The following is a 22748-nucleotide window of genomic DNA, read 5'->3' as shown; positions in this document are numbered from 1 at the left end:
AGCCACATGTGCTGAAATCAGTCGGCTTTACAACATTTCCGAGGAGGACTGTGGACTAACTTCATTTCCCCCCCTTACTCCAGCGTCAAATACACTAAGCACGTTTGATAGGTGAGTGTGACCATATGACAAGGGTTATCGGGTGTTGCGTTCATGTGTTGCTCGGATTCTCTGCACTCCCATGCTAGAAAAACTTCTTTTTGAGAGGTGGCGGTGAAAAGACGTTTCTGTGAGCAAATTTAGACAGTTTGCTCTATGTGGACAGAAATTATCGGTTTCAACCCAACTCCCAGAACTCTCCGGAGGAAATTACAGCTACCAGGAATTTAAAAGATTAAGTGATGCGTTTTACCATTGACGTTATGTTACTTTCACGAGCATTTTTCTTGGTAATACGACATTTATATTAATCTAGCATCATGTTTACCAAGATCGCCCAGCTTTCTACGCTGTAATTCCACGTTTAAAGTGAATTTCGCACATGGAAACATAATTTAGAATATTTCGATACCGCGTGAATGCAGCTCTCGACGATGTCGCGTGAATGGGTGGGCGTGAGTGGGGCATTCCACGGCGGTGGTAGCAACAGAGCGGAGCCATGGTGACCGAAATGTTATTTTTTTGTAGTTCTATGAGCGGTTTAATTACGAGTTGAATCTCGGACAACGGAAAAGTCATCGAAGGACTCAGTTTCGTCTTCACCCGTCCTGTGCGTCAAAGATCACTCATGAGGTAACTCTGACTTTATGAAATACGTTCAATAGCAGCTATCTTATCCTATCTTATCCTAACTTAGCAAAGGAAACGTTAACTCAGCACTGAATGTTAGATATCTGTTATTTCTTTGCCACATGCTTTATTTAACTGTCCTAAAAATCTAAATCCTGATAACAACAGACAGTCCTTCCTTCTTTCTTGACAGACCAGGAAATGTTGACAAGATAGCTACTAGCTAACCTTTAGCTAGCCTTGTTTAATAATACCTTTATGCATTCATTTGACGTTATGCTGTTAAAGCGTTGTCTTCGCGTATGCAAACCACTTTTAAATAAGCTAAAAATTAACCACGGGCTCTTGAAATGATTCATAATGCCCACTATTCGTCTCTACAAAACAGTTTAATTGAATTTATTAATGCAAATCCCCTTTTAAAATGTGATTATTTTATACTGTTATATATCACGTACGTTTAAACGTTATAATTACCGTTACATCAATGCGCGGTAATACAGAAAAGTGGCGTAGCTTAAAAAAATTACGTCTATTTCAAAAGGCAGATGCATTAGAGAGAAAATTTTTAAATCTGTAGAGAGAAATTGCTCCATCTGAAATTGCATGGTAACTCTTTCATCCTGTGTGTTTTGCTAAAATGCGTTGGCAATGCATGTATGCCAGTTGGCTTGAAATTTCTGAGAATAAACGAGACATTCCTGAATTTTTAGTGCTGTTTTGACTGTTTTTTTTGTTGCTGTGTTACTGAAACGGGCATTGATGTTGTCTTGCGTTTACTTGTTTCATATTGAAGTCTTCAGTTCTGACATCTTAACTGTATTAGGGCACAGATCAGTCATAAAATCATATTTCAGAGGTTAATGTTGTGCCTTTTGACCTTTATGCTGTGCATTTCCAAATGTTACCTGTACAGTTAAAACTTGCGGAGGTCTTCTTTACTTTCGCTTTTGGTTTCCTATATTTCTGAACAGCATTTGTCATCATGCAAATTAATCATATTGCTTTAATTGCACGGTAATCAAATTGTTAGTAATACACAACAAGAACCATAGAACTGTGCCTTGTTCAGTACACTTAAGAAAGCCAAACTCATACCAAATGAAGAGCCATTTGCTTTTATTAATGAACTCAAGCAAATGATGATTGCAAACCAAATGCCCCAAACCACATGCCGCATACCAAACACCAAATCATGTATAAAAGAGATAAAACTGCCATCACTACGAGTGAGGTTGGTTCGACGTTGACTGTAGAAACAAATGAAAAAAGGGTTTACTGTGTAAACTGCACTGAATATACCCAAACTGCTCGATGGAAACATCTATAGAAAGCCAAACAGTAATTCTGCAGTGGGTGTTGACTGGTAATGTCTTAACAATATAGAAAAAGTATATTATCTTCCCAAAGTAGAGCATAACAGACTGTTTAAATCTATATGACGTTAGACAGCATAAGAACTGAAACAATTAGAATATTAAGACCACTATTACTTCCAATTATTGATGTATGTTTGTACAGTATAGCTTGACTTAGACATTCTCCTAATCTAACTTTCAGTGGGATCTCTGTGAATTCCAATAGCCATATTCTTAAACAGCAGTATTCCTTAGTACAAGCATCCGTGTCTCTCTGTTTGACTTCCCCTCAACTCATCTCTCTTTTTCAACATCTTTCTCTTTGTTTTTCTCCTTCGACTAAACCGGTTGAGGCAGATAGTCTTGTTCTGCTTACGGTTTTGGAGGTTGAAGGGACCCTTTTTTTATTGCTGGTGAAGAACACTTAAAGTGGTGGATATTAACAGGCTTAACACATAAATATGGATTTAGGAAGGCAACGTTACAATGAGCTTTTATTGTTTAAACCTTTTTTGTATGCTAAATTTCCATCAACTTCCTGATACAGGGGCCTACAATGGGAAAATGTTCTTCTTTTTAAGTGTTGCATAACTGCAAACTGGATTTTTATTAGTAGTCAGAAAAAAAACAACACCTTTAAAATGATCACTGAGAATTTTGGGAAACATTTGCAGACCCCCCAAGACCTTATGGTTGTACAGCATGAAAATAGGATCCCCTTCTATTATTTTGACAGCTGTTATCCTGCATTATGACTCATGATTATTGTGAATGAATCTGTTGGCATCACAATTTTTATTTTCAGTTCAGAAAAATGTTAAAATATGGATTTCATGTCATTTTTGGGCATCCATGCTCCCCAAATGTGTTTTTGTACACCTCAAGAGCCACAGTTGTTGATCAGGATGTTTCTGCAGTAATATAATGCTTCATCATAACAAAGTTTTTTCACACATTTACCTTTTATCGAGTTCAATGTATTTATCATGATTACTGCACTCAGCCATACTGAAATTAATGCTGCAATAACTTAATGGTTGGCATCTTTCATCATAATGCATGCTGCAATTGGTTAACTCAATTCTTTTGAATAGAAAAATTTGAAAATTAAAAAAATATAGTCAGCATATAACAAATCGTGAGCATAACAGCAACTTGTTGGGCTAAATGTATGTGAACAAATATGAGAAAGGATAATGCTATAATAGCACTGCAGTTCCTTTTAAAGTGCTACTTGGCTTTAAGAAGCGTTAAGATGCCATATCTATTTTTTTTTTTTTTTTTTTTGATTTACATACTTACTTGATTTGAATCATTTATTACTTTTTGTGACTCTGTCTCTCCTCTTTTCATACTTGGATATCTTAGACCAGATGGACTCAAATTCAACAGACAAGGGTCTGGAAGACCCCCAAGGCTCTCCTGGACTTCCTCAGTCAAATCCTTCCACTACCACCACTAAGATCTCAGCGCATGAATTCTCCTGCCACTGTTGCTACGACATCTTAGTGAACCCAACTACCTTGACCTGTGGCCACAACTTCTGCCGCCACTGTCTGGCTATTTGGTGGGAGTCCTCTCACAAGAATGAGTGCCCAGAGTGCCGAGAGAAGTGGGAAGGTTTTCCTAAAGTCAACTTTCTACTAAGGTATGCTTTACTGCCTGAGCATATCATGAATGAATGTTTAATTTTCTGACTACAGTATTTATATTTTTACGTGTACAGTAGAAACAGAAACCTGCTGACTACATCTTAACACAAGAAAATGTGATTGTTGTGCTTTATATTCACATGCATTGAGGAAAGTTCACTTCTTTGTGATGGTTGTGCTAATGCTTTACCTCGGATCAGTGGTGCAAAGTCACTTACTGTATTTACTTGAATTACTGTAATTAAGTAGTTTTTTGGGTACACTGTAAAAAAAGATACACCATAACTAATCAATAAAATTGAGGAAACAGATTGCACACAATATGTTTATCTAGATCTAGATATATTTTTTGTGTTGAATGAACTTAACATTTTTAAGTAAATGCAGATGAATAATACAGATAAGTTTGACTTAATAAATTTGTGTAGAAGGTGCTGATTTTTTTTAAGAAAAGCCAACTAAACCTAGGTTAACCAGACTCAAATGAATGGAGTTGAATTAACTCAATTTTATCAATTTTAGCAGTTGCACAAAAGAAATTTGCCTCAATTCCACATATGTTTTTTAAGTTGACTCAACTTATTACTTTTAAGTAATTCCAAATTAATTTACTTATAGTTTTAGCTCAAAAAATTACAGGTATATTTATCATCATAGGTAACTGCTTATCTTATAATGTTAAATAGTACTTGAAGATAAAGGTTTTTTTTGTTATCATTTCACCCAAGGTGGATTAACTTACGCAATCATTTACAGCAGTGACTGTTGGCGATCCACTGAGCCAGTAACTTAAGTTTCACCAATGTCAATCTGTCATCCAATAGTCATTAACCTTTACAACAGTAAGATTGCCCCCTATAGTTGGGACCTCTTTAATTGAGAGGGCAACTTCACTCATGGTGCATTCTGTTTGATTATTTTATCTAACCCTTATTTAACCAGAAGAAAACCTCATTGAGATTAAAAATCTCTCTTTCAAGGGTGTCCTCACCAAGACAGTAGCAGCAAACTGCATGCATACAGGTTTAGTGCCCAAAGGCATTCTGGGAAAACTGCAGATTTGTCATAACTCAAATAATTTGAGTAATAACCAAGTGTTGGCTACGTCTTGATATCTATGGCTATAACCTTATAAAAACAGCTATATGTGTTCAAAAAATACTTAGAACAGAAACTCATTTAACTTCCTGACACAAGCTTCACCACCAAAAACAGTAAATCCCAAACGGGTGAGTAACTGCAGCGATGAAAATGTCCTTGGAAAAGTGTAAATCCCAACCAGGAAAGAACAAAATGGCTGTTTCTCCCTGCACATGCTCAGACAGGGCAGTATGTGGTCCTCATTTGAACACAATTTTTTTATGTTCCTGGTACACATTTAAATCAACTAGCCTGAACACATTTTTAAGATTACTTTTACATAATTAAAATCACTTTAGTTTAACACAATTTTTTTTACATTATTTTAACACATTTCAAACCAACTTATTTGAACAAAGTTTTATTATGTTACTTTTACACAATTAAAATAAATTCATTTGAAATGGAGACAGCACATTTTGAAATTAGTCAAAAAATATAAGAAGGATTAAATTACACATTCAAATTAGTGAAACAAACTTAATAATTATATGTTATAAATACTAAGAGTCAAAATCTGTTTTTACAGTGTATGTTTACTTTGTGAATACATTTTGAAATCAGTTCTTTGACTTCTACTTAAGTAACTCAGTGACAGAGTAACTATACTTTTTCTTTTTTACTTGAGAACAATACTCTTGTACTTTTTCAGACTGATGACTACGCAGTAGCACATACAGAGAGTATGATTCCACGTCACATACCAAAACAGCTGTTGTACACAGCAAAAGCTGGACTGTTGTTTTTGATGTGAGACACATTTGCACAATGGGTGAAGCTATCCACCAAGCCACAGTCCTGTCTGTGACTTTAGGTACTCCTAAAAGACATATGCATAATTTTCATTGTCACGCATGGCCTTGCTATGAGGCTGAGTGGCTGCTCTCTTCATGCCTGAGGAAACCCACCTCATCACAGATTTGCAAGAGCTGCTGCAGCTCTGTCATAGTGTGAAATATCTAAGACTCTCAAAAGTGTAGTTTAGCTATACAGTATGTAGTGTGGACTAATTTAGACTCTTTGAAAGTGTTAAATTAAACTCTATTTGAGTTTAATTATCATAGTCACTTTTTGTCTATTTCACTTTTTAATAGCGGTATGACTTTACCTGAACAACCTGGTTGGAGATTTCTTCTCTTGTTGTTTTTGCCAATAAGAAAAAAATCATATTTTACTGTACAACTCCTTAGTAGCTACTCAAAAGTCAATGCTTAAAGTAAATTTAAAATTAAATACTTTTTACTTTTACTTGAGTAGATATTTAGACCAGTACCTTTACTTTTACTTGAGTGAATTTTAACCAAAGAAACTTTACTTTTACTTGAGTACAACATTCATGTCTTTTTCCACCTCTACCCCAGAGTTAGGGTTCAGAACAAATACTCTGGGAAATTTTAACAATATTTGATCTTTCAAGAGTAACACATTTTTAAGATTTAGAAAGACCTATAACATATCCTCTACCATAGACTTGAAACTAAGCAACAGAACTCTACATAAATAACACACTGTCTCAAAATGAGCGAGACTTAGAAATGTATTTAGGCTGTCTCTCCATTGTTATTGCTTCTCATTGCATCAAAGACCAAAATGTATGTCCCACATTTTTAGCAAGTTCTTTTTGTTGTTGTAAAATTCAGCTCGTCTACTAATAGAGTTGTTAACTTGGTGCTCTTCCTGTTCTCCAGAGATGCAACAAACAAGCTGTTCAGTAATGTGGTTCAGCGGAGGACAGCAGAAATCCAGGCCGACCCCAAAATATCCCAGTGCTTACTGGCCTTCCAGAGGTATGATTGCAGAGTCTTTGATACAAGCTGTTTGGATTTAAATCTGTCTGACAGTTGGTCTGCTTCATTATAAACCGTAAAGCCCCGTTCAGACCAAACACCCGCAGTGTGGGTGACTGTTTAAGAACATCGTTGGTGACAGTTGCTGCAGTCTGAATGGAGCCGCTGAATCAAGCCATCTGATGTAGTTGCCTGCGATTCAGCTCGTCAAGTTGCAGACAGTGAGTCTAAGAACTTTGCAAGCAGATAAATATGAAAAAGAGGAATATAAATATTGTTTGAAAGGCTTTTAATGCCAATGTCAAAAGTCACTCGGCAGCTTTGGCAAATCTTAAATCGGCCAAGATATTAGTTATCAGAATTATTTGTTCCCTAATATTGGCATCGGCCCCCAAAATTCCACACTGATCTGCCCCTAGTTTTGTTTCCAATATCTCTATTGTGAAGCATCTGTACAACAGTATACAGTTTTATACACAATGGGCAAATTGCTTCATTTTTGTTATGAGCCATAGAAAAACATACAGAATGACTGAACAAAGAAAATAAGATAACATAGAAAACCATCAGACATTAATATTACCACCCTTACCCACCCCAATCCAGCGTAGTGCTGTTTAGGACTGACAGAAGGCCAGGTAAGAATAGTGCATCTTATCAATCTGACTTCCTCATGTATGAGATCAGTTGATTCCAGATCTCATCAAAATCTCCCAAACTATCACAGAGTGTGTGTCTAAGCTTCTCCTAATGGAGAGTATCAGTCAGTTGTGTTATCCAAGCTTTAAAAGTTGGAGTATCTGTTTTCTTCCAAAGCAACAGAATTAGTTTCTTAGCACACAGAAGACCATAGGACAGGAAAAGTGCACCATTAAAATGTCAAATACTTTCTGATACTCCCAAAATAACTAAAATTGGGTCTGGATTTATTTTAACCATCAAGATTTTTGAATAAAAGGAAATATTGCAACCCAGAATTACTCTAGTTTGGAGCACAAGACGTAACTATGTAGTAAGTCTGCTTCTGCTTGATTACACTTTTCACAGATTGGTGAAGTTTCTGGGAAGATTTTATATAGTTTTACCTTCAAATAATGCAATCTTTGTAAGATTTTAAATTGTATGAGATGGTGCCTAGCATTAAGGGAACAGGTGTTCACGTTTCAGGCCTTTGTCCCAAATGTCTTCTGCTATTTCAAGTCCTAGTTCTCTCTCCCAGTCTCTTTTTATACCATCGATGCTCATTGGTCCAAATTCTTGCAGTACATTATATATGAATGACATTGCAATTCCTTCTGTTACACAGTCTCTGAGACACTGATCAAGTTTGTCAGGTGTTGCAGACTCAAATCATTCTAGATGAGTCCTCACAAAGTGTCTCACCTGGGGGTATCTAAAAAAATCATTCTTTGCAAGTCCATATTTCTCCTGCAGCTGCTGAAATGAGGCAAAGGCACCTTGAACATTTAAGTCCCCAATACAGCACAATCCACACTCTCTCTATTGGTCAAACACTCCATCCATAGTAGGAGTAAACGCTGAATTAGAATACAGTGGTAATATAAAGGATAGAGTGCTGAGCTTAAGACTCTTATTATTTGTCTCCAGATTTGAATAATACTACAAATAACTGGATTATATTTATAACATGATTTTTTTGAGACTGATTGGAGACATCAAGATAGCACCAATCGAGTAAGAAAAAACAATCTTCTCATTCCATGTCCAGCCAGCTAGCGAGCACAATCGTCTCATCTAACCAGTAGGAGATGCAGTTAATATTAGTTGCCCAATAGTATTGCTTACTTAAATGTCCTTTTTTGATCCTATGGGATTTATAGTTCCAAATGAACGGAAGGATGATGGCATCAAACTTTTTAAAAAAGACCTTAGTCAGGTATATAGGTAAATTTTGAAGGAGGTATAGTAATTAAGGTAGACAGACTATCTTGACAGCATTCGCTCGTCCTATCGGTGACATTGGAATTGTTTTCCAAAACTCCACTTTCTTTCTGAACTTATTCAATAAAGCCATATAGTTTGCTTTAAACAAAGAATTGGACTTTCTTTTGTGATTTCCAACCCCAAATGCGTGAATTTCTCCAAAGCCAATTTGAATGGCATCTGATCTAGTACACCTGTATTTTCACAGCACTGGCATCAGTTCACTTTTTCCCCAGTTTACCCTGTAACCTGAGAATGAGCTAAATAAATCAATTATCTCCAGTAGAATAGGCATAGAAATCTGTGGTGTTGTTACATAGATCAAAGTATCATCCACATAGAGTGAAATTTTATTTAATGTGTATTCTGTGGATATCCATGAATTTTAATATTTACACGAATCATTTCAGCTAGGGGCTCTAATGCGAGTGCAAAAAACTAGGGCTGACAGCCTCAAGTCCATTTGTTGATTAATTGGTCAATGACCTCATGTCCGACCAAAATCCAATCGGTCGAACAATCGGACATGCTACTTTAATTGGAAGAATCCATTTTTTGCAGGGGTGAGAAGGGCGACGTCATGTGTATTTATTTTTTTCAGTCATCTGGTGTTACAGATATAATTTACAAAAAAAACTATGAAAATAACAATTCAAATATTATTTACTTGTGCCTTCAAGGGTAATTAATTACAGGTTAAATACCCGGAAAATCCGTCCCACGACCAATCGATTAATTGATGATCTGGTGCAATTTTAGTCGACCAAGGTTTTCTTTGGTTGAATACAGCCCTACAAAAAAAAATGGGCTGAGAGCACATCCCTGACGAGTACCTCTTTGCAAATTAAATGAATGTGACATTGTCTGGTTAGTTAAAACTTCAGCATTAGGGTTTGTATGAAGTAGTTTAATCCATGGTCTGCCCCTAGTTTTAACAGAAATTTTAGCCTGTGAACACTCCTTTCCTTCATTAGCTGCAAATCAGGCTTAAATGCACAGCTGATGAAGGAGAAAAGAGTGTTAATTGTTTTCATTTCCACTTGTTATGCCTATCGTAGCTTCATAACTGGTGGCATATGTATGAATAAGGGCAGTGACAGTAAGTTACTATCATTGGTTGCAATTCTCCTTTTGCTAGAGAAGCTAAAACAAGTGGATCTAGGCTTTATAGCTGCCTGTGGGTGCTTTAATGGAATAGCCACGTGGCTTACATACATGTGTGCTTTGAGTTTATGGCTTAAGATGGGATATATTCAATTTTTTTTCAATTTCTCCTGATTGCTCCTACAACAGTTTTGTCATTTCAAGGTGTTTGTGTTGCCTCTAGAGCTGGACAGGCACTGAGTGATTTCGAGCCGACTCTTACAGTCATGGTGGAATATCACACTGTACAACTGAATCCTTTAACATACATGACCATCAAGCACGATTAAAGTGATCTGATGGTCATGCACGACCTAAGTTCTCACAGTGTAGTGAACTTGGGACGGGCAATATCAGTGAGTTTCCTTTAAAAACTCTCACACACAGAGGCTGAAATCAGATCTTTTGTCTTGTTTTTGTGCTTTAAATATCTACAAATAGCGACAAAACCACTGTCACCATCTGTCTAACACACATAATAAACAGCATCACCAGCAAGCACAACAAGCAGCTAATGACTATAAATATTCTGTCAGCTGGAGGTCCAGAGGTAGGCTTGTTTTCTGCTCATTTAGTTCCTTTATAATAGTTTGGAAAGGCATGTCAAAAAGACATTGTGTCTGCTGTTGTAATGGTAATTTCAGATGTTGTATGAGAGTTCATAAAGGAAAAAAATACCACAAAGTTGGGGAATCGGCATGTGGTTCTCATACTGCCAAAGTATCAAACATACCAGAAATCCATCCAACCACTCTGGAGCACCTGGTCAGGCTGTTATGGTCTCTCTGTACACTGTGTGACAATGCACAATAAGGCTGAACATTACCTGGTGTTGAAGTGAGTCAGATAACTCAAACATGTGCATCTGAATTGATGTAAAAAGCAGGGTAAACACATACTGCTAAGGCTTTAAAAGGTGCATATTATGGAAAGTCACTTTTTCAGGCTTTTCTAACAAAAATATGTTCCCCTGGCCTGTCCACAATCCCCTCAAGTACCAGAAAAATTTCCCCCCTTCTGCCACCTTTCAGAAAATGTGTGCTGAAACAAGCCGTTCTCAGAATGTCCACCCATGATGTCATGTAGGGAGTTAGCCCCACCCCCAGGTTCAGTTGGCCCTCCCAGCCTGGAAGAAAGTTCCTCCCTCCTCTTCTGATCCTCAGCTGAGAGGAGGATCAAGAGAGCCACATCCATTAAGCTACATCCATTTCCTGAAAGGGGCGGAGTCAGACAGCTCAGTAACATTTAAAGCTACAGACACAGAAACAGCTTGTTCTGAGCAGGGCTGAAACAGAGAGTTTTTAGACATACAAACATGCTATACTAGTGTGTCTTTTTCAAAAACAAACTTTACAGGCATGTTTCTAGGGAGCTCTGATAAAATTTGTCCCCTTCAAGGCCAGTGTTGTCAAGACAGGGCTGACTTCCAGCTGACTTCCTCTCTGGGCTTCTCTGTAGCTCCCTTAAGGCGCCTGCACGGGTCTGGCCAAAACAATAATAGCAGACTACACGGTTGTGTTCGTGCTGCAGAAGCTACTGAGCTTGTTATGGCTTTTACAGAAAAATCTGATGCTCCTTTACCACCACCGCGAAACGCACACACCATATGTTCTTAAATCCAACGTGGAGAACAACCAGAAGGGCAACTAGAAGAAAGTTTGTATCAGTTTTCTGTGATGTTCTTCTTCTCTTTTGGTGCATTTCCGTGGCAGCAACACAGCACCACGTACAGGCTTGGCATATGCACTACAGCGTTTTCAGTCGTTTACAGTGGTTTCATGCTTACGCAGATATTTCCTGAAATGATTTGGTCTTTACGGAAAACTTTTTCAAAACGAAACGGCAATATATCATTTTCGTCTCCATGTGGACAGGGCCTTATGTTCTAAAACCAGCTGTTGGTGACTTAATAAAGTTGAGCTGCAACAGCTCACTTCACATTGCTGCAGTTGTCCCCTTGAGACAGTCATAGATTATCTTGTTGTGTCATAAATCTTGATCTGTACTGGGCTTAAGAGCACTTCACTGATAAAGAATTTCAGTGCTGTGACATTTCTAGGCTGATGATCCACATCTAATAACAACAGGGATCAAAAGTAATGCATAAAACCCAAAGATATATTTCTTACTCCATGCATCACTCTTCCTTGACGTGAATCTTGCATCTGCATTCCCCATCATCGCAGCTCAACCAGCTGCTGAGATGTAAGCTTGAAATGGCAACTGAGTTTAGATAAGCATCATTTTTGTAACTCTCTATCTTGTAATTTTTCCTTTAATTTCAAATCAAGTCTTTAGCCCCAACTAAAGCTGACTAAGGTGAGATTGCAGCTTGCGCTTAAACTACATCTTTTATTTAAAAATGTTGTCAAAAAACGGGGATTTACAGAACTCCTCTTTAATAACAGTGTTTTCACACAAACTTCCCTTGTGCCTGACCTGCTGACCTTTTCCTGATACTTTTTAGGTTTGAAGCAAATAAAGTTGGCTTTATTTGAATATCTGCATGTTTTTCAGGTATGGTGACAATAAGAGCAGGGCAAGAATTGACAAAAACAAAGGAGCAGGCTTCTTCTTTTCTGGAGTCCTTTTTGCTCTCACTTGGGTAGCTGTAAGTATGAAACCACAATAAAGAAGTCACAGCATGTTTCCATATTAACTTTATAAGAATGTATTAAATGCCTTTGGACCTGCCAATATATGTAGCTACGTGTAGATCCCTGCAACAAGTTTCTTGTGAATCTAAAATCAATCAAGCTATAGTATAACTAGAGGAAGCGGATAGCTAACTTGTTTCATATGACTAGATTTAAGGGAAACAATCCTGCTTTTTTTTTTTTTTTTTTTTTTTTTTACTTGCTGCCATAGTTTCACATTTTTATGAAGTGTGTTTTATGATAGCTCATGTAAGATGATAGAAAATTGCACTTAATTGTGCAGTTCTAACTTGCACTGAAGATTTTATCTAAGTATTAAAATTAAATGCTTTGGCCAAGAACTGATCAAAATATACAAGAACCCAAACATACATGGAGTTTTCTGCTATTGTTATGTAATATTTACATGTTACCTGTGTAGTGAATGGAGAGGTCAGCTGTTCATATCGTGCAGACTGTGTTTGTTTTGTCCATGTGTCACTTGGGAGCAACGTCAGTGTTTGTCTTGCCACGTAGCAGAAATTTGTGTGAGTGCATGTGTGTGTGAGTCTGCAGGGAGCAGGTAACTAGATTACAGTATAATTGTGTTTCTGCTTTGAGTTCATTGAATGATCTCATGATTCAATTAAAGTATTTTGGGTCTGTGTGCAGAGAATCAGTTTATTTTGAACTAACTGAAAAATGTGTTTAGCTTTATGGTTGAAAAAATAAAAAACCTACTAAATCTATGGGCATACAACCTTTGGGCAAAATTATGATTGAAAATCTCTAATCCTAAACATTTTGGTGCTTTTTGATTCTGTTACTCACTAAAAAATTACAGATTGTATTGTTTCAAACATGTGGTAGTGAAAAGTATTGAAGTAATAAAAGTTTTGACAATCTCGTTCCCAGGTGGTAGTGCTGGTGTATCACTGGGGTAGCGGCATGATTGAGCAGCATGACCCTTTGATCACTAAACCTGTGGCCCGCTGGACGACAGAAGAGGTCAGCTCATGGCTGGAAAACTTGGGACCCTGGGCTCAGAACTACAGAGAAGCCTTTCAGCAGGAGAGCGTCAATGGGAGGTAGATATGTTAGTAATCTTTAGTTAAAGATTTGACATAGAGAATTAGGTTGAATTTACACCCGGAGAGTCGGGTCTGTTTGGAGTGGTGTGAAAGCTCATTCGAACTCTGGTCTGCTTAAAAACAGAGCTCTCAGTTCACTTCCAAACGAACCCTGGTCCATTTGAGGTGTGAAAGTAAAGCAGACCAGCTGGTGAACCAAAGGCAGGAAGTGGCATAAAGCATAATGATTTATGCGAATACGCTCAAATACATGTCAGTGCCTTGATTAGCATCCATGTAACCATGGCAACCTGTTGTAGTCTCTCGCCCACAAGTTGGCTTGCCTTTTTCTTCAGCATTGATTCATTCCTCCCATGTAAAGAATGACATGCGGGAAAGCTCGCTGTCTCGCTGTCTTGCTGTCTGCTCTTAAAAACCCACAGCAAAAGCAGAAATCCTGAGACAGCATAAATTCAGTGCCATTCCATTCTTCATATGGAGAAAAAAAAAACACAGAAGGAGATGGATCTCTGGTTTTGTCTTCTTCTACATTTTGTTTTCTTCTTCACTGGTCTTTGTTTGGGATGACAGTGCCACAAATGAATAACTGCTGGTCCAGACAATTTGGTTCGTCTGACCAAGTGCAATGTGAAAGGGAACCAAACCACAGGAAAGACAACAATGTTGCAATCTGAACCCAGCCAAACCGAGTCCCCTGGATTGTCGGAGGTATGAACTGCTGGTTGAGAACCAATGGTTTAGGCATCTCCCTGGGACCCCCCAGTGGGGACGCCTAAGATCTTAGGGGGGCACGAGGCTTTGTCCTCTCTGAGGCTGCCAAAATTAGATTCGTAAATATTGACTAAAACCATGATAAAGCAGTTATTAATTGGGTTATACAAAGGTCCTTTGATAAGAAAAGCATGCATAGGCCTTTTTAGGGCTTTGTCAGTGTTGATTTTTGATGGCAATGTCTCACTTTTTCTTATCTCCTGGGTCCTGGGGGGCACCAGTTACATTAAGGGGGCACAGAGATAAAATGATTGGAAGACACTGGTGTAAACGACCATAAAGTCATTAGTTCAGGAACACTGACGTCACTCATTTAACCATTTTATTTCTGAATGGATATATTGTTTCACTTGGTGGAGAAGGCCCTGCTCAAAAGATGCTCTCTGGGTTAGTCAAAGAGCATGCTCAGACTTTCCAGGGAGCGCGTAGCTAGAAATCTCCATATCAATAGATACACTTATGACAATGCAGATTGAATACAAAAAAATAGTTCAAAGCGATCAATCAATAGTAGCATAAATCTGAAAATGAGGGTGCAACAAGCTTTGATACATAAAAGCACTGATAGAATATGATTTAATCCGGGCATGTCTATCTTTGTCCTCATTTTAATGTCGGTGGATAAAACCATACAAGTCTTACCTTAAACCATTCATCTTAAGCTGTTTTCAAACTGCACACCTAAAAACTGCCCGATTTCTTCCTGATTTGATGTTCACATATTTCCTTCTCAGGGTTGTAAAGCAAATAATTGAATTATTCAAATTACTGTAATTGAGTAGCTTTTTTGTGTACTTTACTTTTTATGAGTACTTTTTAAAACCAGTAATTGTACTTTTTCTTATGTACATTTTGGGAGAAGTATTGTACTTCACTACACTTTAAAAAGCATCAAGTACTGAGTAAAAAACTAAGCACTAAACGCAAAAACAAGGAGGTCCAAGCTTTCTGCCATCAACATGAAACTGGCCAGTAGTTTGGCTTTGACAACACATGACGGTTTATAGCACATTGCAAGAAAATGATTCCACTTTTCATCCCAAAACCACTGTTGCATTTCACTTTAGGTTAAGTCTCACCTTATAAACAACTTGATAGGAGATTCACATTCTCTACATATTAAATGACTGTAGAGACTCAGTTTTTTTCTAACAAAAAAAAGCTTTAAATGTGTGATTGTGCTGTTAAGTTTTGTTGTTTACTGAACTGTGAGTAATGTTATGTGATGTTAAGCTGTTTTGAACTTTTCAACTAATTTGCAATTTATTTAAACATTTGAACAGGTCTCTATATAATTAAAACTTAAATAAATTATATCATTATTGCAAAAAAGAAGAGGTTGTGACATGCACTGACCACTGATATGAAAGAGCAGAGCAAAGTGGTGCATGTTGTGGATCAGTATGCTCATAATTCTTATTGTCTCTTTGTTTAAGGCTGCTGTTGATGCTGGAGGAAGAAGAGTTGTTGAAACCTCCTTACAGCATCGAGAACCAGGCTCACAGACGTGCTGTTCTGGCTGAACTGGACAGAGTTAAAACTCTGGGAGTTAAACCTCCACAGAACCTCTGGGAATACAAGGTAAAGATTTGAATATGTTTTACACTTCCAGTTATAAAGTATCAATAGTATATCTATCCTTACAGTGTAGATTTATAAATCCTCTCTTTGCAGTTATTTTGTGAAGCTGTGGTCAGAGGTCATCACATTATTTGTACAAGAGAAGCTTTTTATGATTGACACTGTGGGGGGCAAACCTTGACATTAAATAAAATATGTTTTTTAGCCTGACATGTTGTTGTGTAACATTTTGATTTTCCTAATTTTCCAAAATGTACATAATCTATAGCCTTTAAAAAGACCCTGTAAAGTGAAAATAAATCTGTATTTAGGTTTTTTGTATGATAGGCCACTATGTTATGAATCTACAGGTCAAATTTCAGTCAAATAAAACATCTCTAGGTTCATAAAATTATGCTTCAAAATCATGAAAAATGAGGCAGTAAAATCTGCTCCAGGATTATGTGGGCATGTCTGTTGAATGAACTAAAGCCATGCCCACTCAAGAGAAAACATCCTCTCAGATTAAAAAAATGCTACAATTTGAATTAAGGAAAGCGCTCACGGTATTAGTTTGCCCCTTGACCTTTTGTTGCACTTAGAAAAAGAAACAAAGTCAGTTTTCTGGCTCAAATCTCTGTTATGATACTTTAAATGATCCATAGACCACTGTGGCTGATAGATTTGGCAAATTTACCTCACAATGAACAGAAAAACTGCATTTAACTGACTGTTAACTTTCAACAAAGGCAGTGACATCAGCTAACAACAGACTACTGAGATGAACTGCTCTGTGTTATATTGTAGTGTTAGGGGGACTGGTCATTCCCCACTGTGAGCTGGTTACATCATGAGCCTACATATTGGCCCTGCCCACATTAAACCAAGCCAGAAAATGGATGAAAAACTTTCTGTCTCAGTCCAAAATTCAGTCACATGTAGATCTCAGTGTTTTCACATGTTTACAGCAACCATATTCCAACATATCTAGTGTGTTAAGACACAAGGTTTGATTTTACCTTACAGGTCTTTAACAGTGAGGTCAGTTCCTTTCACCTTTACTGCAGCCAGCCACAAGGGGATGATTGAGATATTTTGGCTACATATTTCTAAGGCTGCCATGTTAACCATCACTGAGTTTGACACCAATGCGCTGTGTCCTGATTGGCAAAAAACATGTCAAGCAGACAGATATTTTGTTTAATTATCAGGCAGGGAAAAATGCACTCTTAAAGAGCCTGAAGCATTGATCATAGATGCAAAATTGCTTGTATTTGTGATGCCATCTCACACTTTTTTTACACTTCTGTCCCTTTTTTGACAAGTTAATCCTGATAAAACTGTTTACATCCTGATTTTTTTGGGGGGGGGGGTATCTTTACCCCAATCCCTAAAACTTATCTTTAATTTAGTAAGGCCACTGCTGTTGAGCACTTGCTTGTATTTCCAGATAAATATGAGGAAGATGAAGTAAACAATAGGTACTTGAAAGTCTTTTTTATCGGTTGTTGTATTGCAGTCCCATGATTTAGAAAAATATCCATTGTAAAGTGTTTGACAGATAATTGCTACATTTTTTGATGTATAACATACTGACACTTGTCATTTTCTCATTTTCTCCTAGGCCGCTAATGCAGGGAAGTCTCTGTTCCTTCTGTATGCAATGAAGCACTCCCCTCGACTCACTCTTTTCTACTTGTACTTATTTGACTACTCTGAAACCTTCCTTCCCTTCCTGCACACTTGCTGTCCGGCTGGTGAGCAGCCAATGGAAAGCAGCTTCCTCAACTCACAGGTGCCACTTCAAAAACTACAATCTTCAACTCTTGTTTCTCAAATTTGCAAGATTATGTGAATTTTCCAGCAAAAAGGAATCAAGATGATAGGCATCAAAAAGGCATGCACTGCAGAATGAATTAAACTATTGATGTCTTTATTGGCTTCTGCATAAAAACTGAGCAGCTGATTAAGGTCAGTTTTATTTATGCCCTTCTTTGCACTTGTAGCCACCATAAAAAAGAGAAATTAAAAAGTTTTACTGTATCTGTTCATTTAAATTGGTTAATTTAGCATTGATTATCAAGCTGTATGTAAATATTCTTTATCTTATGAATTTACATCTTTATGTAAAAAAAAATGTTTGTCATTGTTGTTCCTGTGCTCGTAGTTGGAGCCTAATTGGCAACAGAAGGCGGAGTTCCTCGTAAAGTATTTCCTGCTTCCATACCAGCTGATAGCAGAGTTTGCATGGGACTGGCTGGCTGTCCACTACTGGACATCTCGCTATATAATTGTGTACGCCGTGCTGCTTTCCATGGTGGACAGCTACACCCTGTGGAGACTGTTGACCACAGCCAGCATCAGGTACATTTGTTAGGAAGGTTTGGTGCACTTTATTCAACACAACTACATAAGCTGCATTTTCACTGCAGGAACTTCTTAACTTAGGTTGCTGAGAGATAATTTTTCAAAGTAGATGGACTTTGGGACAAATGCTTTGAAGCACTGAAAACATTTGATTAGCTAAGCGTGCAATATGTAACGTCTGCTACCAGAGGATGTCAAGGAAAGTGGTAAAGTATGAGCTGTGTTGAGTTTGAATGCAGTTAGATTTATTTCTGAAGTAAACTGAATGCTTTAACTCTGAACTCAGAACAAGAACATAAGCATAGTTCACTCTTTAAAGATAAAAACCCACCATGCAGTAAGGATTTACTGCATCCTGGCTGTTAAGACGTTCATGACATGAATACAGAACATTTCTGGTATTGGTACTGTTTCTTGGGCAGTTGTTGAATAATTGAAGAAACTTTCAGCTGTGTAGCTGTCTCTGGGTTTCTTTAAAAAATGTCTTTCAGAAGTCATAAATCTCTCACTATTTTGATTATTTAAAACATCAACGTGTGGCAGGGTTCCTGCAGATCCTTAAAAAGTCTTAAATTGGAGATTTGAAATTTAATGCCTCAAAAAGTCTTTAAAGTCTGAGGGCTATTAGATTTTAGAAGACTAAAAAACTAAAAATGCTTGTATCCAGTCTATGTTTTCTAGCCAACTTTATATGATTTTGATCATTCTTTTTTGCGTAGCTCGTCCATATGACAAATGTACAGCATTTACAACAATGCAGCCTGTCCTTGACCTACCAGTCTGTGGGTCTGCCCCACTCCTTTGTGTGACTGGGCTCAGAGAGGAACCTTCAGTGTTAAAGAGATAATAGCGAAATAATTTAAGAAAAGAAGAAGATATTGATTCAGTCTCAAAGGAAGGACTCTTTTTGAAAGGCTGCCTCAGATAACAGCAGACAATCGAAGGCAGTAACAAGACAGCTGTAAAGTAAGCATCAAAAGGTCCCTGTCCATATGTTCATACTCGCTCATGTTTGCATCTCTCCACTTTTCTCTGTGAAGTAATAAGCCAGGATATTATTTTCAACTCAATGTGAAAACCAAATTTAAATAGGGTTGTTTTATGGTCTGTTATCGCCACCAACATGACAAGACACATCACTACAACTATAAAAATAAAGGATTTTCTGGCTTTAAAAACAGTTGGAAGTAATGCATGTATTTGAAAATAGATATGCAACATTGTATCAGTGCAAAAGATCTACATTAGTACATTCAAGTATTTTCAGTATTTTCAGTATTTCCACTTTAAGCTGGAGGGCTTGTGTCCACAGCTGCTATTTTTGTGCTGAAAGTGTTCATTTTCAATATGAAACCAATGTAGTCCGATGTTTAGCATTCAGCATCCTGAATAGAAGAAAAAGGCCTTAGGCCAGTCAGTAGAAAAAACAAAATGTTCAACTTTTGGAACAGTGCTGCACTCCTCAGTGTCACTTCTCACTGGCCAATCAAAATCAAGAAGGGGGCGGGACTTATGATAGCAGTGGAAGAAGGGGAACTGAACCTTTTGGTCTTGCAAGGGTAAAGTTTCCACGTCTACAGCTGCTGCCAATGTCAGGGTAGGATTTCATTTAAGGTGGGCATTTAATTTAGCCTACATTTAGACTAAATTGCAATTTATCCTACTGCAATTTTCAAATCGCAATAAGGTGCTTTTTTTTTTTTTAAGAAAATAACACTTTAATCCATTTTTTCAGTTGAGTTGTCCTGCTCTACACATCATGCAAACATTCAGTGTCATTTTCTATAGATTATTTTTGCAAAAAAAAAAAAAAAAAAAACCTTTCCTTGGTTTTTGTGTGTTTTTCTCATTAAAGAGAGAATGGCGTAAAATCTTCATGCCCTTCAAATTAACAGTTTTTAGTTTAATCAACCAGATATTGTGTTTTTTATAATATAGCATGATTTATTGATTGATTGTTGATATATTCTTAAGATGAGGAACTTAAAAAAAAATCATATATCAAATCAGAATATTGGAAGGGAAAAGATGCAATTCGATTATTTTCCCAAATTGTTCAGCCCTAATTTGGTTGTATTATTTTCATTTTTTTTGGTGGTATTTTCTTGAAAAAAAGGTGAAGAAGTACACATAGCTTTTGGAAAATAACATTATAGATTACCAAGGAAAGCTCTAGTCAACTTTTATAACCTCCTAACAGTCAACCCTGGTGGGAAGCGCTCTGACACTGAGGTTGTGAGCGCTGCCAGTGCAAAAAGCCTCATATGAGGACACAGACCTAAGTATGGGTGTAACCTCTGGGAACCTGTGAAAAACTGGTGTGCTTTATTTTCTTATTGGCAGGAAGTACTCTTTAGTTCACTGAAAAGCAGCTCTTGAGTGCAAGATATCTGGGTGTTTAGAATAAATGGGTCTATAAAGATCTTACTGCAATGAGTGGGGCTCACTGTAACTTTAACTTTGAAGAACCTACAGTATAAAGGAGCCTGCAGACAAGGAGCAGGTTAAAAACGCATACATATCTAAGACAATACTTGAATAGAATAAACTTTCCAGTGTTTTTAGTCTAAAATAGTTTTAGGGGAGTAGGAAACAGGCGGATGCATTTGCTGATGTCAAAATCGATCAGCCATCAACATGTCTGAAATTGTTGCTTACATTTATTTCATTGTTATGTTAAGCTGCTGTTACATTAGAGGACACACTCCTCCCATGGGGAAGATGCCACACACTAACCTCTATTTTTCACCCTCCTCAGGACTCTGCCGCGCAGGATGTGGAGCCACTTGTGGAAGATGATATCTCAAGGGTTTGCCTTTGTCTTCCTGTGGCCTATCATCCCCCAGTTTGTGTGCGACTGCCTCTTCTACTGGGCCCTCTACTTCACCCCCATCATCAACATAGACCTGTTGGTTCAGCAGCTATTGCACCCAGAAACACAGGAACTGTGACAAACTACACCTAATCTGTGCCCAATTAATGCTGCACTGTATGCAGCAACTAAAGCAGCTAAAAAACCCTGTTGTTGAAGAGGATGAGTGTTTATTTTTGGCAGTAAACTCACATGACTCTGGCTTTTGCTGCTTGGAAGGAAGGATTTCTCGCATCCTTTATGTCTCTGCTGAAAGTTGCCATGTGGAACAAGAAAGGCACTGAGCTATTTGTGGGAGACACAAAACCAAAAAGATGAAATATGGTGAGATATCTGTTATTGATTAGGAGGGATAATTGCAGTGATACCTCTCTGCGTGCATAGTGCATTAACATACCACGTTGCCTCAATGGTCCCAAGGGCAGTTATGCAAATCAGTTATATTTAAAGCTAGTGGTAATGAAGAGTGGCCTCGTATGGAGTTTCCTGATTGCTTTGTCGCACCGAGACATCTCTGAGCTCTTTTATACAGATACAAACTGAAGGGGGAACCAATAACTTCATTTTGTCAGATTTTTTTGATAGCTCTTCATTATTGCATGAAATCCACAGCCAATAAAATAAAAAACCCTTGGCAATTTTCAAGTTTAACTCAGTATTTAAGTTGATATAACTTTTAATGTGCTCTTCCAGTCCACAGTTCAAGCTGGCTTTGACTGCGATCTTGGTGCCTCGTGAAATGGATCAAATGCTAAGGTTTTTAGTTATGCTGCCTGATGGGAAAGTCAGACTTCACAGTTGGTTAAAGACCAAAACAAATTCAACACTTAGAGAGCAAATGATCAATATGTTCCATTAATGCCAGTTCAGTTCACTGTACATGCAGCACTTTGATTTTAGAGAAAACATGTACTTTGAAAACATTTTCAGACACTGAACCATTTTTATTATTAATTTAATTCTGTTAATGAACAGGTTGTATTTTTGGTATTGCTGAATATTTTGTTGCACATGTTTTTACTGCTCATAGTGAACGTTTGGAACAGTTTTCATGTAACCAACCAGTCTTTAATTGGCCGAGCCAATCAAAGACTTTATTTTTTTATATTTGCACTTAATAGTTATACACTGTGATTACTTTCTTCAATGTTCTCCAATGACAGAAAAAAATAAAGATTTTGCAATAAGTTTATCTAAATGTGTGGGTTTGTTTTGCTTATACTTAGTAAATGCATTACAGTGTAACTTCAGAACAGTGGTTCTCAACTGACTTGTATGACAAAAGTCTGTCATACAAAAAGGAATAAAAATATACTTGCTCTATACATCTTGCAAAAATTTAAGCATCTATTTTTTTTGGAATATGCTTCAAAAATTGTACATTTCCTATTTTTCAAATGTTGTTCTTATTTACATAAAAAATAGTATTCCCTTCAATACAACATTCACGTTGCATCTGATATATGAGTAAAAATAATTACAATTTAAAGAAATTGTTATAATCCTAAAATCAGCCCTAGTATCTAGTCAGTACTGAAAGTAAATTTTTAGTGAATACTTTTTACTTTTACTTAGGACAGAAGTCAAGCACTTTTTCCACCCCTAGATGATAATAATGCGCGTTTTACCCTTTCGTTCAATCATACATTTTGCTCCATATAAGGCCTAACATTTTTGTTAAATAAATTCTGAAGGTTG

At 37.2% G+C, this 22748-nt stretch overlaps 1 protein-coding gene across 2 annotated transcripts; it reads left to right on the top strand.

Annotated features, from left to right (window-relative positions):
• The first annotated feature begins 524 nt into the window (after positions 1-524).
• On the top strand, positions 525-22226 carry LOC121509003 (bifunctional apoptosis regulator-like). Of its 2 annotated transcripts, XM_041786180.1 has the most exons (9): positions 528-732; positions 3456-3735; positions 6568-6666; positions 12271-12364; positions 13305-13477; positions 15688-15832; positions 17436-17606; positions 17979-18175; positions 20937-22226. In XM_041786180.1, exons 2-9 carry the CDS (start codon positions 3461-3463, stop codon positions 21127-21129), a joined length of 1347 nt encoding a protein of 448 aa, XP_041642114.1. In that variant the 5' UTR covers positions 528-732; positions 3456-3460; the 3' UTR covers positions 21130-22226. The 2 variants fall into 2 exon arrangements, with proteins under 2 accessions (XP_041642115.1, XP_041642114.1); XM_041786181.1 differs by lacking the exon at positions 6568-6666 and having other exon boundaries at positions 525-732.
• Positions 22227-22748: the final 522 nt, after the last annotated feature.

Source organism: Cheilinus undulatus, linkage group 4, assembly GCF_018320785.1.
Source record: "Cheilinus undulatus linkage group 4, ASM1832078v1, whole genome shotgun sequence".
NCBI lineage: Eukaryota > Metazoa > Chordata > Actinopteri > Labriformes > Labridae > Cheilinus > Cheilinus undulatus.
Note: the sequence above shows the minus strand (reverse complement) of the source record. Positions and strands in the feature narration are given on the sequence as shown.